At 42.2% G+C, this 17969-nt stretch overlaps 1 protein-coding gene across 2 annotated transcripts in view; it reads right to left on the bottom strand.

Moving 5' to 3' along the window:
• LOC142467301 (protocadherin-20-like) overlaps positions 1 to 16722 on the bottom strand; it is a 38755-nt gene extending 22033 nt beyond the window's left edge. The window contains exon 1 of one of the 2 annotated variants that reach the window (XM_075572805.1): positions 16278 to 16722. In XM_075572805.1, the coding sequence (XP_075428920.1) occupies positions 16278 to 16292 (15 nt within the window). In that variant the 5' untranslated portion in view covers positions 16293 to 16722. The remainder of the gene's footprint in view (positions 1 to 16277) is intronic. The other variant, XM_075572804.1, reaches the window with a different exon arrangement.
• Between the last annotated feature and the right edge of the window lie 1247 nt (positions 16723 to 17969).

The raw sequence follows: 17969 nt of genomic DNA, 5'->3' as shown, positions 1-17969 counted from the left end.
CAACCCGTTTTTATATTGTATGGAGGCATTGTGTAGGAGGAATGGGAGTAAGGATTACATTCCGATTTCAATACTGTCTCATGCAATGCTCTTGAGGTTGTTTGGTCAGGTGGTGATTGGTGAATGGAATAACTTGAGTTAGTAGAAGAGGATCCATTAATGGCACTGCAGAGGTGTTAATATACAGCATAACGTTGAAAATAAGGCAGCAGACTATTGCAACCACACATCAAAAGAACACTTTGGAAACATGATTTGCAAATTCTCAAAGACCTTATGAAGTATATTACGTATGTTAGCATAAATATTCCTTTATTATGTATGTACAGTATGTATATCTTCATTTATATAGCGCCAAAAGTGTACTCAGCGCTTCACAAAGAATACAAAACAGGGAATTATAATAATACAATAAGCACAACAAAATCAGACGGTAGGAAAGGAAATCCCTGCCCCGAAGAGCTTACAATCTAAGTGGTATGATGGAAGACTTACAGAGACAATGCGAGAAAGGAAAGCGCTGCACACCAAATAAATTAAAATAAGAAATGATACGGTTACCGGTGCTCCCATCCATGAACGAGAGGCTGCATCCAATCCATGGTACACAAAGAGAGATGGAAGACAGGGCACACGGATTTGAAAAAATGAAAATATTTATTTAAGCTAAAACGACGTTTCGACCACAATGGCATTTGATAAAGACCATTGTGGTCGAAACGTCGTGTTAGCGTAAATAAACATTTTCATTTTTTCAAATCCGTGTGACCTGTCTTCCATCTCTTTTCGTAGACTTACAGAGACAGCAGGTGAGGGAATAAGTGCTGAAGATGGCAGTGCTTGGCCACAATGTTTGGTAGGAGTGACTGTGGGTGTGGGACAATAACCATGAGTTCAGGGTATTAGGATGCTTGACTTGTGAGGCGAGTTTTAATGTTAGTATTAAATCAGATAGGTTAACACCATTAGCAGGGGAATAAATGGCAGGGAGGCGTGGGTGAGAGCAGGTGTGTGTATATGTCTAGGATTCTAATGTCCAGGATTAGGAAAGATATTCCCAGCAGCAGGAAGGAGTAGATAGAGAGTGTGAATAGAGGATTTGTGGGGTGCTTTTTTATTGAGGAGTAAAGAAGTTGTTGGGAAAGAGGTGTATAAATAATGGTGCAGTGTATGGGCACAGGAATAGGTGGAGAGAGGAGAGATGAAGAAATGTGGACAGGAGGGTAGTGGGGAAGTTGGAGAGAACAGAAACGTTTACAAAGGAGTGAGGAAACAGCAAACAGAAAAAGCAATAGGGAGGGCATAGTGAGCTGCAGGAGGAGCGACTTCCCAGGTACTGGAGGATAGGAAGAGTACAAATTATCAGAGCATTTAGCAAGTTAAGTTCTCACAGTTACAGAGTTGTTGTTGTGCAGTCCAGATCTTCTTGTATTCTTCACCATCAATTCTAACTACAGTATTAACTCCACAGACACTTTATATGTGACACTTACACAGCCATGTGTAATGTTACACAGCCATGATCTATTTTGAATTCAAACTAACATTGTAGGTAAACAGGGACAACTTGTGTTTCAATTCTCTCTTGGATTTAATAATGTATGCAGTTACTGTTATTAATTATATATATAATAAATATTTATAATGCTTGTTAAAGCTGCAGACCAAGCAATATCCTACATGTGTGTATTTTTTAAAATAAATCAGTACTGTCCTATGAGAAAATACTTGTAGCATTTTTTTTTAAATAACAACTCTGAATGATATTTTTAATGTATTATAATATAACAATACCACTGTATTAAGGTTGAGCCGTCTGGTCAATTTGTAGTGCTAGTTATAATATAATAAGCATTTTTTGTTTCTATAGCAACCATTTACAAAATCACATCCACTTCCTCTTCTGAATCAAGCTCTGACACACCCCTTTTTGAGCCCTGCCCTCTCCCTAGCAGTGCACCTATTGTATCTAGTGACTGCCGGGTCACATGACCTACCACACATAACTTTGCACCTTTGGTCCTCTTCAGCTGCACTGACAGCCATTTAGTGAACCCCCGAGCCGAATCTATGCCAACCGATTACAGGAGAACGGAACGATCGGCAACTTTGCTAATTATCTATTATTGTGTGGATTGTATTGATGCACATATTAAAGGAGGAGGGGGGGCGACATCAGCTTGGACTGCTAAAGCATTTGTCGCTAGAGAGCCAACACTCTGTCCACTCTGAAGGGCACACAGAAAATACAAGATACAGTATATATATATATATATATATGACTGTATGCATATCTTTATTTGCATAGTGCCATCCATGGGAGTAACACACTTGACATAATAATATAGTAGGATACATAATGAGAAGAAGTACTCAGACATACTGTACAGTATGTAAACATTAGAAAAAAGAGTCACTGCCCCAAAAAGCTTACAGTCTACATATATAATAGTATATATACTGTATTCACACATAGAGTACACACACGCACATACATACATGCATACTGTACATATAGTCTACATATAATAATAATTAGATAATTTATGGTGGGCGAAAAAGGTGACGAAAAAACCTCCACCGTAAAGCAAAATGGCAAATTAAAATATCACTTGTGAGCACATTCACATGTCTTAGACAGGTCTGCAACCCTGCTTGTTGCCATTATCACCTACCCTGTAGCATACAGTGCTTCCACTGCAGCAAGGGATTCTGGGAAATGACATGCAAATGAGCACACAGTGTCACCTTTTGCCTCAAGTCCATTTTTACACAGAACCATTATAAACTTATGTTCGATGCGTTACACAGCTTTCAGCACAGCATGGGATTTGATGCATAGCCAATAAACCTGCTCACAGACAGCTTATTTTCTTTTAAAGCCCAGGCAGTGAAAGTGATCACTCTAGAAACCGTGCCTCATGGTCCACAGAGGGAACCAGGTGATCTCCCTACATATGACTAGCCTCTCCGAAGGTCTATCCAGTGTGTCTTCAGCCACCAGGGCCCAGAAGATTTCTGGCATGTTCCATGGAGTCTTCATCTGAAGAATCAGTCTCCTCTTGATCGCTCCCTTCTTGGCCAGAATGCCAGACAAAAGGGTCCGAGTTCCAACGGGTCTTCAGCCGAAGCCTAGTGTCCCAACACTCCATCTCCTCTTCCCCTCCTTGGAAGTTCAGACCATACACTTGATCATAGCCAAAAGGCTGAGCAGCGACAGCCAGACAGCTGTTTCGACCTTTTGTGAGGCTGGTTGTACTGGCTTTGCAATTTTAAGGCTGGGTAGGTTTCCCCACAATTAGATAACTTATGGTGGGTGCAAAAGTGACGACAAAATCCTCACCTTAAAGCATATAGCAAACAAAAAGATCACTTGTGAGCACATTCACATGTCTTAGACAGTTCTGCAACCCCGCCTTTCACCATTATCACCTAGCATACAGTGCTTCCACTGCAGCAAGGGATTCTGGGAAATGACATGCAAATGAGCACACAGTGCCACCTTTTACCTTAATACACTTTATTTACTTCATTATATTGCGGTGTGCTGTCTCTTTGTTACGTGGATTTCCCTGGTTACCCTGTACATGTTTCTATATGGGACGAGCATCTGCCTTCATTTGAGAAACCGTGAGTGCAAACTATTTTTTCATTGACTGCTATAATATATATAACAGCTCGAAACAGCTGTCTGTGGGTGGTTTTCTGGGTATGCACCTTAACCCTGGCTGTGCTCAAAGCTGTGACCATGCAGCAAGCTTAAGCCTATAGGGAACCATGTTAAAAATGGTTTTTGAAGCAAAAAGTGGCACTGTGTGCTCATTTGCATGTCATTTCCCAGAATCCCTTGCTGCAGTGGAAGTGCTGTGTGCTGGGTGATAATGGGGAAAGGCGGGGTTGCAGACCTGCCTAAGACATGCAGATGAGCATACAGTTGTATTTACATTTTTTTATATATATATATATATATATATATATATATATATATATATATATATATATAAAGCAGAAAATAGCCGTGTTAGTCCAGTTGCGATAGTGCAGAATAAATGAGTTCTTCAGTATTAGGTGATAACTTTTTTATTGAACTAACAATTTATGTCATAGAACAAGCTTTCGAGAGTTCTCCTCTCTTCTTCGGGTCAGTATTGCTTGACCTGAAGAAGAGAGGAGAACTCTCGAAAGCTTGTCCTAGGACATAAATTGTTAGTCTAATAAAAAAGGTATCACCTAATACTATATATATATATATATATATATATATATATATATATATATATATATATATATATATATATATATATATATATATATATATATATGTAACACAGTTTGCCTCCCCCCCCCAATCACAGATGGGGACCATGTGTGGAAATACACTTGTGTTACCGTGTGTGGTGCGTTACCTGATAGGCTCACAGAAGGCCTGAACCTCCGCCGCTGGGAGCCTGGGGTTACCTGATTATTCGGATACAGCGCCTCCACCTGTAAGGGATCCCAACAGGGTGGGATGGTCCTCTTACAGGAACAATAATAATAATAATGCACGCACACAATATATTCTAGCAACCGTTTACTATAACTGATAACCTTGGTACTCTGTACCACACAGTAATATGCATATAACCATACGTATAGAAGTTCACCACCCCACGCATCAACATAGGTGTCCCCAAAGTTCCTGGGTGCTGGGCACCAATTCCCTGATGTCCCTTATGTCCAAGCCAACCCAATGTGTTGGAGATAGCGCTATCCTGTGGAGTGTTAGTGCACTACTATAGGTACCTGCCCGGGGTTCCGGCACCCAGGTACAGCAAGATAACAGAATTAGATCCGCCTGATCCGACGTGCCGTCCGCCTATGCATGGGGTGAATTCCGGCATGGATAATATCACCGTACACCGTTCCGTCTATACCTTGGGGTTGGTCCGTCTCCAGCCCGCAGGCCGCAGTCACTGTGTGGCGGGGTCCTCCTTGAAGATGGTTTCTAACTAGAGGGGGTCTGATCCCAGACCCAGTGATCAGGCAGCGCAGCAGATGAGCGGTTCCTTGGTCTAATCAAACAGCTAAAGGGGCAGATTCCTTACTTAAGGCCTGTCCCTGAAGTACTACAAGCTGGGGCAAGGATAATAGTTATCTGGGACTTAGTGGGTAACTAGGCCTAGTACCAGGGGCTACTGCTCCCTGCACACACACCCTAACTCACCCAGCTCCCAGCTCCAACTGACTTCACAGCGCACCAAAAGTATCTATATCTCCTGCAGGCAATCCTCGCACCCCATTGGCTGCTCTGTGGCACCTGGTGCACATCTCCCTATGCCTCTTGGGAGTTGTAGTCCCCGCGGAGTCGATTAGTTATTGCAACCGCGTGCACGATCAGAACTGCGCATGCGTGACTCTTTAATGGCCGCCGCAACTCCCGATCGCATCTGTGCATGCGCGACCACTGCGCATGCGTGCGCATATCCAAAATGGCGACCTCCGCTAGCCGGGTGCGCCGCAAGCGACCGGCTCACCACACCAGCCGCCCGACACCCGCAACCCCCCCACGCAGGAGGTAAGGGCCATGGATGCGCCAAGGGGAATAGGGCTATACACTCCCCCTGGTAAAATCCCAACGGCCCCGCTTGGGTATCAAACATAACTATATACATAAGTTATATAATAAAAATGCAGTACAAGTATATAACTTAACTCCTTGCAATGCTCTACATGAGAGTATACAATTGAGTGAACATCACAATAACAGAATTGCCCGAGACCACTGTTGAGCCTCATTGTGGGGTTCCCCAAATGAATCGTAGGCTACTCAGTTGGGAGGGTACCTCATTCTTTGGCTTCTGCGAAGCTCTGGTTCTACTTCTTCTGGAGAGTAATGTACATAGTCCTGAGGCTCAGCCTCTCCAATTGAAGGCAAGTCTCTTTGGGGCATGAAGCATGGGCTTCTAGGGTCCAGGGGAGTACTCATTGGAGTCCCCCTATTAGAAGTTGCTTGTTGAGGCCTTTTACCCGTAGCTCCTCTGTGAGGTGCCACAGAGTGTTTAGGTCCCCTTTGAGAGGGGCCCTCCATTCTGGATGGACTAGTTCCCTCATTAACTTCCACTTGTTCTGACTCTCCATCTAATGGTGTAGTCGGTATCCCTGGATCACCTTCCTCCATTTGCGGAATAGGAAGGAGGTGATTACGGTGCCAGCTTTTTACCCTGCCCTCACTGTCTCTTATACGATAGACTGGGAGACCAGGCATCTGTGATTCGACTTCATAGACTCCGTCACGCCAGCGGTCAGCCAATTTGTGTTTGCTGGGGACTCCTAGATTGCGGAGTAGAACGGCATCGCCAGGACGAACCTCCCGATGAAGGACCTTATGATCATAACGTCTTTTATTATTAGCGTTCAAACGGGCAGAAGCTTTCTCGGCTAACTGGTAAGCATTTTGCAGATTGTCTTGTAACCGTTGGACGTATCTGAAGTGCGTCATGTTGGTCACCCCATCGGTAGATACCCTCAGACGTATATCCACCGGAAGTCTCGCTTCTCGCCCGAACATCAAGAAATAAGGAATGAACCCTGTGGACTCATGGCAGGTGCAATTGTAGGCATGCACCAAAGATTCTACATGCTTACTCCATTCGCTCTTCTGACATCCTTTTAACGTGCCGAGCATGTCCAGGAGGGTCCTGTTGAATCTCTCCGGTAAGGCGTCTCCCTCTGGGTGGTATGGGATGGTTCGAGACTTAGTAATATTTAGTAGTTTGAGCAGCTCCTTAATGAAATTACTTTCGAACTCCCGACCTTGGTCAGAATGCAGACGGTTTAGCAGTCCGTAATGGATAAAGTATCGTTCCCATAGTACTTTAGCTACTGTGATAGCTTTCTGGTCCTTGGTGGGGAAGGTGAAAGAAATAAAGTGCGCAACTAATAAAACCTATTATATATATTAAACACCTGTGAGTATTATTGAAGTATTAACCAAATGCACATTAGTATGACCTTTAACCTTAAAGTATATAATAAAACATACAATATCTGTGATAACAATTGGCAGCTGCAGCTGTATTAATTCAGGGTGGCTCGACACTCCGATAGCACTAGACAAAAAGAAACAAAAAACAGCGCAAAACCGCATGGTATATCAAAATATATTAATACATTAAAATGGGGAGTTTTCAGCGTACATTGAGTAAAAAGAACGAGCGCATTGAGTGTAATATTACACAACAGGTTACCACACTGCGGCAGATGGAGAAGAACACTGGTAATCCTTATCAGGGAAATTTGTGATGTCAGCTCCACGTTTCAAGTAAGCAGTGTATTAGAAACTCTGTCTATCCTTCAGTCTCAACCTCATCAGCAGACGGTTCCTCCCGTGAACACTGGTGTGCGGGAGCTCCGACTTCAGGGTCGCGTCGTCGCTTGATGACGTGATTGTCACGTGGAGGAAAGTCCCTTCCGCATACGTAGTGCGGGATTCAGTCCAAAATTGAACAAGGTGTTAGCCCCACAGTGGCAAAGGTAGTATAGCAACTACTTTGAGTCACAGCACCGCTGGTATTGTCCGCCACTCAACTGTTAGCAGCAATGGGAAGTGGGCTAATATCACCACACAGAATAAAATATAATATAACTCGTAGTTGGAAAAGCACTTATCCTATGCGTTTCGTAACTGTCAACGCTACTACAGAAGGCTTAAACCTCCGCCGCTGGGAGCTGGGATTACCTGATTATTCAGATACAGCGCCTCCACCTGTAAGGGTTCCCAACAGGGTGGGGTGGTCCTCTTACAGGAACAATTATGTTAGCGGGGGGCCCACCTTCCATGGGTAACACCTGACCTTATAGCACTCTACCAGTTCAGGGATGCCTTGTGGAAAAGCTACAAAGTAACTGGCACTACCAAGGATCACTACAGATGCATGAGGAACATGTGCACAAGGCAAACAAGGCATGCAAAAGCACAATATTACGCTGACAATCTCCACCAAAATACATCAAACCCAGCTAACTTCTGGAAGGTTATCAACAATATATTCCAGCCTCCTAACCATCAACAACCAAGTAATATCACTAAGGGGGATATTACTCTAACAAACCCCACTGACATTGCAAATGCATTCAATGATTACTTTGTGGGGTGTGCCACTAACTTATTAACGAAACGCAGCACAAACCCCAAACATGAATCTCATCCTGGGAGTATCCCTACAGTCCCACCCCCTCCCAACACTGCCCACAACTTTCAATTTAGCCCAGTATCTGAAGAGGAGATTACACAAGCGCTCCTCAAACTAAAACTAAGCAGCCAATGTGGACCCGACTTACTACAATCTAGGTTCCTACGACTTGGTGCCCCAGCCATTGCCAAACCAATTGCGTCCATAGTCAACTCTATCCTGTCTGCAGGCCATATCCCTAAGACCTGGAAAACTGCCAGAGTTGTCCCAATCTTCAAAAGTGGGGACAAAAACACTGTCTCAAACTACAGGCCAATCTCACTTCTCCCAATTCTATCCAAAGTCATGGGAAAATGTGTCCTCTCCCAATTAAGCGATTTCTACACCAAGACAAATTTCCCTAGCCAATTCCAGTCTGGGTTTCGTCCCAAAAACTCCACCGTAACTACCCTGCTAAAAGTTTGCAATGAAATCCAGTGTGGAATGGAACGGGGACAACTCACTGGTGCAGTATTCCTAGATTTTGCAAAGGCTTTTGACACAGTTGATCATGTTATCCTGCTTAACAAACTCCAGAGCTCTGGAATAGGGAAACATGCTTTAAACTGGTTTCAGTCCTACCTATCAGGAAGATCCCAACATGTGTCCATCTCAGGCTCTAACTCCAACCCCCTGGATATCACCTGTGGTGTCCCGCAAGGCTCTGTTCTGGGGCCCCTACTCTTCTCAGTGTTCATTAATGATCTTCCCACAGCTTGTAAGGAAGCCTCAATACACATGTATGCAGATGACACAATCCTATATGCACACAGCCATAGCCTCTCTGACCTTCAACACATACTTCAGTCTGACTTTTTGAGACTCGAAAACTGGATTTCCCAAAACAAACTGTTTTTAAACACTGACAAGACTGTAACAATGGTATTTGGGACCAAGACTAAATTTGTAAAGATTCCAGTGACTGAGCTCCTGATTAGAACCAACGCTAACACCACCCTAACACCTGTCACTAGTTTTAAATACCTGGGCTTATGGTTTGACTGCCACTTAACATTCGGGATGCACATTGATACCCTGACAACCAAGACCTATGCCAAACTAGGGGTACTTTACGGGAACAAATCCTCCCTAAGTCTCCTGGTCAGAAAGCATATTGCACAGCAGATGCTAATGCCAATTATTGACTATGGAGACATAGTATATGGCTCGGCTCCTCAAACCCACCTTAGCAAACTTGACACCCTCTACAATTCAATTTGTCGTTTTGTTCTCCAATGCAACTATAAGACACATCACTGCGAAATGCTCAAAGAACTAGATTGGTCATCACTAGAGTCTAGGCGCAACGTTCACCTCTCCTGTCTCACCCTCAAATACTTTCTGGGCAAGCTACCCTGCTACCTGAAAAAGCTCCTCACCCCTACCACATACAGCACCTATCACCTGAGATCAGACTCCAAAAGACTATTCATGGTCCCAAGGCTCAACAAAGTATCCTCCTTCTCCTTCCGTGCACCCCAAAACTGGAACAACCTACCAGAGACTCTCATATCCACCACCAGCTTAAGTTCTTTCAAATCTAAGGCTGTCTCACACTTTAATCTGGTCTGTAACTGTTTCATACGGCCATAATATAAATTATCTCTAACTGTGCATGCAATGTCTTGTATATAATGTATTCCTTGTTCATTTATGTAACTGTACTTGTAACCATGTATTATTTGTTTTACTCTGTGCCCAGGACATACTTGAAAACGAGAGGTAACTCTCAATGTATTACTTCCTGGTAAAATATTTTATAAATAAATAAAATAAATAAATTATAATAATAATGCACACAATATATGCTAATAACCGTTTACTATAACTAATAACCTTGGTACTCTGTACCACACAGTAATATGCATATAACCATATAACATGAAGATAGTCTCTAACTAGAGGTGGTCTGATCCCAGACCCAGTGATCAGGAAGTGCCGCAGATGAGCGGTTCCTTTGTCTAATCAAACAGCTAAAGGGGCAGATTCCTTACTTAAGGCCCGTCCCTGAAGTACTACAAGCTGGGGCAAGGATAATAGTTATCTGGGACTTAGGGGGTAACTAGGCCTAGTGCCAGGGGCTACTGCTCCCTGCACACACACCCTAACTCACCCAGCTCCTAGCTCCAACTGACTTCACAGCGCGCCAAAAGTATCTATATCTCCTGCAGGCAATCCTCGCACCCCATTGGCTGCTCTGGGGCACCTGGTGCACATCTCCCTATGCCTCTTGGGAGTTGTAGTCCCCGCGGAGTCTATTAGTTATTGCAACCGCATGCGCGATCGGAACTGCACATGCGCGACTCTGTAATGGCCGCCGCAACTCCTGATCGCATCTGCGCATGCGCGACCACTGCGCATGCGTGCGCATATCCAAAATGGCGACCTCCGCTAGCCGGGTGTGCCGCAAGCGACCGGCTCACCACACCAGCCGCCCGACACCCGCATCCCCCCCCCCCCCCGCAGGAGGTAAGGGCCATGGAAGCGCCAAGGGGAACAGGGCCATACACTCCCCCTAGTAAAATCCCAACGACCCCAAGGATATCCACCTTACGCACTCTTCACCCGCTCGGTATCAACCAGGAGTGGGAACTCAAACACTTCCTGGCTGTCTGAGCGGATGGGGAGTGTCGGGTGTATTTTGACATTACAGTCATAATTATATATTGCCATCTGACTACTAATGTTTGTATGGACTTCTATTTGCATATATTGTATCCGCTATATTGCATTCGGTATGATACTACACTATAGACTTTATAATCTTGGCACATATGTAAAATAATATGTGGTGCATATGGCATAATTATATGATACAATTAATTGGTAATCAGAGACAGTGGTTCCACATCATTCTCATTTTCTGTAAGTAATAATAAGTCTGTTTCTATGTTGTTCATGTATTATTTGATTATACATATCAGTGAGCATTACTAATTCTTTGTTTTTAATCCTAGTTTATGTAATCCGTGTAATTTATGCATTTTTTAATAGTATATGTGGGGTTCAAATACCTGGTTCCTTTAAGGGAATGACGTTTGACTTTTATATTACAGTTTAAAGGGAGGACCTTGCCAATTAGGGAGGTACCTATGACATGCGTCATTTCCTATATAAGTTCCGGTATTTGTGGGGATATTCACTCTTTGAAAAAGTCTTTCTATAGACGAAACGCGTCAGAGTGGTGCTTGTATGCTCACTGTAGCATTTAAATAAAGTTTTTTACTTTTTCAAGCGTTGGTTGTGTGGAGTGCTGTGACCACGGTTACCAATCCCCTCCCTACCTATGTCCAGGGTCCTGTTGAATCTCTCCTGGTGCACATTTCCCTATGCCTCTTGGGAGTTGTAGTCCCCGCGGAGTCTATTAGTTATTGCGCGACTCTGTAATGGCCACCGCAACTCCCGCAACTCCCGATCGCATCTGCGCATGCACGACCTCTGCGCATGCGAGCGCATATCCAAAATGGCGGCCCCCGCTAGCCGGGTGCGCCGCAAGCGCCCGGCTCACATCACCAGCCGTCCGACAACCGCAACCCCCCCAACCCCCCGCAGGAAGTAAGGGCCATGGAAGCGCCAAGGGGAACCGGACTACACATTATATATATATATATATATATATATGTACTGTATACACATACATATACACTGTATACACACACATATATATTGTACATATAGATACACATATAATATATACATATGTGTGTGTGTATTATATATGTGTATAATGTATAATATAAATGAATACACATTAAATACATATATAACACACACACACTGTATTTATACGTATGATATATATATATATATATATATATATATATATAAATATATATCTATATATATAAATATGTGATAAAAAATCACTGGCACTCCAATAGAAATTCAATAATGAATAGGTGCATGTCCCATATAAATAATAAAAGTATACATTACCGCATAGCAGCAAAAAGGGAGACAGCACTCAGGTGAATGAAAATAAATGTATTAAATACAGCACATAACTCCAACGTTTCGATCCCACAGGGGGATCTTCCTCAGGGTGGTGCACCACCCTGAGGAAGATCCCCCTGTGGTATCGAAACGTTGGAGTTATGTGCTGTATTTAATACATTTATTTTCATTTACCTGAGTGCTGCCTCCCTTTTTGCTGCTATGCGGTAATGTATACTTTTATATATATAAATATATAAATATATATATATATATATATATATATATATATATATATATATATATATATATATATATATATATACACACACATACATATGCAGTATATGTATACAAATGCATATATAAATATACATATTGTTAGAATCCTGCAAACAAATATAACCTGTTCTCAAGACGAAAGTAGGTCACATACCACGAAGATGCATCTAATAATTATATTTCTCTTGTTAGAAACCAGATAAATGATATATTGCATACACTATTGCTTGATTGCTTGTTCTATTACTTGGCTGATCCCATATCTTATGATTATCTGGTCACAGTTGGTGAGCAAATGTCATTGAAAATTCTAAGAAATTGCTGCACGAACCAGTATTAAAACAATTCTCTGTAACACCTATTATGCATTAAAATGAGGTGATGATACACACCCACAGTAACTCCTACCAACCATTGTGGCCAAGCACTGCCATCTACAGCACTTATTCCCTCACCTGCTGTCTCTGTAACTTTCCCAGCATATCACTTAGGTTATAAGCTCTTCGGGGCAGGGATTTCCTTTCCTATTGTCTGATTTTTCTGTGCTTATTGTAATTCCCTGTACTGTATTCGTTGTGAAGCGCTGAGTACACTTTGGGCGCTATATAAATAAAGACATACAATACAATACGTTCGGGCACTACAGCTAGGCATCTCTCATTCAAAACGCTGGCGCCGATTCAAGTGCAACGTACCACTTACTGCAGGGGTTCTAAACGCCAGCCCTCAAGATCCCTGCAGCACATGTGGCTCTGAGCCACTGGTTGAGCCACCTGTGCCGAAGCAGGGATATCCTGAAAACCTGGCCTGTTGGGTGGGGGGGGGGGGGTCTTAAGGACTAGAGTTGAGAACCCCTGCGTTAGTGATTGACCCCCTTCATATCATTCTTGTCACCCTTTCCAAGTCTTGTTAGAAGCCTAAACACTGGGCAACAAAGGAAAAGCTAGCCGGTAAAAACAGATAATGTATATCATTTCCCCCAAGTGACGTGTTACAAGAAAACCAGAGAAAATACACTCAAATGAACTGGTCAGAGATAAGCGCAGGTTTGCTGCATGGGAGCGATGCGTCGCTTTGAAGATGCGCAGAAACGGTTTCTCCGCGCCATTCTCTGCCCGCATTGGAATAGTGATCACAGGGGCAGAACCACAGAGCTCCGATAGTGATGTAACGAGACGTTAACGTCGGTTAACGTATCGTTAAGTGTTAACGGGGGTCTTCAATGCTCAGTAACGACGCGCTAAGTGCCGTTTTAAGCCGTAACGAGCCCTTGCGTTACTATAACCGATGTTAGTGCTAATGAGATGGAAAAGAGGCGTTCCCTGTAACTACAAGTGTGTTACACACCCCTGAAACAGGTCTGTTACAGGGTCAGGAGAAGTGTACGGTCACCATTAGGTATGAATCAACTATCGCATCGTTAGTTACAGGGCTCTCTTCCTCTCCTATCTTTTTTTTACTTTAAAGAAGAACCTTTTCAGAGTGAGGATGGGAGTAACGCCACCTAAGTCAGACCTAACACCATGTTGTTTGAAAGTGACGCAAGGCAGTGCTAACGTCTCATGGCGTTACGCCTATGCTAATGACATCACTAAAGGCCATTGTTTTTGCATACAGTATATTTAGCTTTGTGGATCTCCGTTAAACTCATGGATGCTAATGAGGTTACCTATTCAGGTAACGTTAACGTTAGTAGCCCAGATTTAACGGACTAAAATCTACCCTAAAATGCCTTAAAAGTAGTAACGCAGTGTTAGGTTTCAAGAAAATCTAGACATTTGAAACATTGAGACAAAGCTTTTTTGGATCTCAATGATACAAGGCGGGAGAGAGTTTGTTTTTTGAAATATAAATCCCCTTTTCTTTAAAATGGAAGAAGAACTGTAAGTTTCTAAAAAAAACAAAAAAAATAAGAACGTAGTGGTGCTGAAGGACTTTATTGCTCTTGGCAAGAGGTTTACACCAAGTGCCACCAACCTGGCTGGATGTTTCTTCACCAGTAGTGGTGGTACAATGATGCCACTGATGCAGAATATAATGCGTCCCGATTTAATAGGTGTGTCGTAATTCCGCCCTAACTTCTCCCGTAGACCATGCGCCAGCAGCCGCACATTGATCAGAATTTCTGCGTACTGAAATAAATTGACACAAAGACAAGCAAACTCTTTGCTCCAAATTGTTCAGCAAAATGTAGTCTCTACATGCAAATTTAGTCCCAAAAACATATTTGAAATTTGAGCAAAAAGTTTTAAAAAATTGGGATCTAAAGCGTATCACAGTGTAGCTTTTGCAAAAATAACTTAGCATATCTGGAAGTACTTTATAGGGTTTGTGTCCACAATTTAACTAAACTGAGTAGAATACAAATTTTCTTCACTGGGTTCGTTACCTTTCTGGTACCGAAGGGTTAATAATACCAAGTGTGCCCTGTAAAATAAAATAGGATATATTCCCCACCATTTTAACTAGGGTGGTTCTCTCATTTTTCTGTATGGACAGGACCCACTGAGGTTGTTTCCCCTCATACAGAGGTAAAAGGAAGGGTTCACAGTTTAGTGTAGGACCTGCAAAGTTCAGTTATACCTTGACGTTAGTATGCAGGCTTATGACGCTTTGGCCAAAGGGTTTAACTAAATAACCAAGTAATTATTATTATTGAAGTATTTGTACTTTATACTTATCACCATATATGTTTTGTCAATTGGATGTAGCATTGGGCACCCCTGTCTTTTGTTGTATACATTTGCCATGCTCAGTAGCACTCATTTTCACTATATATATATATATATATATATATATATATATATATATATATATATATATATATATATATATAGTATCACAAACATTTTGACATCAATGTATCAAGGTACTTTGCACTTAATATGCCCAGGGCACATGTGCTTGGAATTTGGGGAGAGTCAGTTAGAAGAACGAGGAAGAGATAAATGTCTTAAATTGAGCCTTGACCTATAAACTTCAAACAATTCCATTAGGTTTAAAGTTTTTCTCTGTTGCAAGAGAATGTGTTAATTTATTGGGGTCCTTGGACACTGAGACCTGTAATAATCCCACAAAAAGAAACTGTATCACCCACCCACACACACACACACAAACACACATACATACATACGTGTGTGTGTGTCTGTGTGTCTGTGTGTGTGTGTGTGACATCGCCAAAGAAGAGATTACTGTATCTCGAAAGCTCGCTCAAATAATAAAAGCATATTGATATTGACTATTTGTTTTTGACTATTAAGCTCGACTAACACTGTACAGATATATATATATATGTATATATATATATATATATATATATATATATATATATATATATATATATATACACACACAAAGATACATACATACGTAAAGAAGAATGGCACACCTTAAGCAAAGGTTATTTTATACAACATTTGCACACATAGCAATCACAAAATCTCAATACGTTACACCATACATTGTCCAACCCAAGGTTTAAAGAAATGAAGATACGGCACAAAACTTTCAGTCAAGAATTATATTTGTAGTCCAAGAAAATGTCAACATTTCAGTTCTATGCAAAGGATCTTCTTCGGGGCTATTAAATGTTATAGTGCAGGTGTTAAATTACCATGTAATAACACCATTGTGACGTACCCAAATCCTGCACACACACGCACACGCGGGTTCCATGTCACCATGGCATGACCACTAACCGTATTACAGTGGCAGAACCTCTTAGAAAACACTTCAAAAATAGACTTCAAAACAAGTGCTCTGTAATGTGTAGCGGGCACCTCTGGCAGAGGATTGGTTAACGTTATACCTTATATCCCGATATGTATACAGTTAAGAAACCCGGCGTACCTGTACATTTTCCATTCTTTGAAAGACGTAACACGTACAGTAGTCTTCACAGCATCAAAGAAGAGGCCAGTCAGAGAGCTTGTCTGTAGTAATACTGTAAGGTAAACTTTCCCACTGCTCTACAGTATGTACCTGTGGGTGGGGCAATATCACTGCTATTCTCTATTGTACACAGAAATCCCAGCCATTGTAGCTTGCAGTGAAGGAGCTTCCACGAAGAGGAGATTTGTCTTTGTGTGTGAGCTTGTATTGCAACAACAAAATGTTCTGGGGAGTTGCTTTGTCTCCTAAACGCAATGTAATGTATGAGGTAGGAGTCCTGAAATGGTGATCCGTGGTAACACCTCTTACTCTCCACTGGAGAAAGGATGGGACGAGCCAGTGTAAAACTAAACCATTGTGTGGCCTTATAATGATATGTTACCGGATGAAATATCGTGTGCCTATATTCAGATGCAATGTAATGTGTTCCAGCTTCTCCCCGTACATAACCTCAGATATCACACCAGCTGCACACAGATTATTGTACATATGGAAACTCAGGTGAAGCATTTTCTCAGAAGTTTTGCCAAATCCATTTTCAAGCTCACAAAGTGTAAACCCTTTCGCTGCCAAATGGACCTGTATTTTATATATATATATATATATATAGAAAAAAGGAAAGCGCACGGCCCAGCGTGATACTGTATCACTTTAATATAAAAATAAAAAGGGGAAATAGGCTCACTCACAAAATTAGTAAAATATCAAGCATGTAGTGATATACATCACACTGTAACTGGCAGACTGTATACATTAGTAGGAGGTGGCAGTATGCCTGCTTTCCAGTATATGAGGAGTTAACCCAGCTGATTAAGCAGTCCACAGGTGATCCTAATTAGTAAGCTCAACTGCCTTTAAAAAGAGGAAATGCCTCTGGGGCAGCAGTTTCTCTCAGACGAGGAGAGAGGAGAGAAGAGGAGAGAGAGGGGAGAGACGAGAGAGAGAGGAGAGAGAGAGGAGAGAGGAGACAGACAGGCGCTCCATAGACTTATGCTGTCCCAATGGAATAAAGCTCCCAGGAAAGGAGCCAAGTGGTATTACCAAATATTGATGGTCTGGTCTAGCTTAGCTAACCAGCCGGGTAGATAGGCTTAACCTAATTTAGTTAGCTTCCCTAACGGGCATAGGCTTTTGTTTAGGTTTTGGTTTTAGTTAAAGGGACAGAGCACCAATTGTTTTTGTTATATTTTTGGACAAATAAATCCACCAGCATATTGTCTCCTCACTAACCATGGTCATCCTACCACTATATATATATATATATATATATATATATATATATATATATATATGTATATATGTAGCCCTCTTTCCCTCTAATTTGAAGTGTCTACTAGTGCAGGCGGTACCTGTCGGCTGACAGGGATCTGAGCCTCCGGTACTGGGAGCCTGGGGTAACGAATATACTGAGTGGCAGCGCCTCCACCTGCACGGGATCCCAATTGGAGGGAATAACCCCGAGCAGGAACTATTAAAAACAGGCCACAGGTTATAACAATAATAACATTTACTGTGAGCAATAACCATAAACCACATACAGGCAATAGAAATACTAATGGTTACAGCTATACCTCGCTGTGCAGGGCATTGTCCCACCACTGAGTATCCCCACACCGTGTCCACAGTACCAGAGGTGTCCCTTGGTCACTT

The sequence above is a fragment of the Ascaphus truei genome, chromosome 16 (assembly GCF_040206685.1).
Source record: "Ascaphus truei isolate aAscTru1 chromosome 16, aAscTru1.hap1, whole genome shotgun sequence".
NCBI lineage: Eukaryota > Metazoa > Chordata > Amphibia > Anura > Ascaphidae > Ascaphus > Ascaphus truei.
Note: the sequence above shows the minus strand (reverse complement) of the source record. Positions and strands in the feature narration are given on the sequence as shown.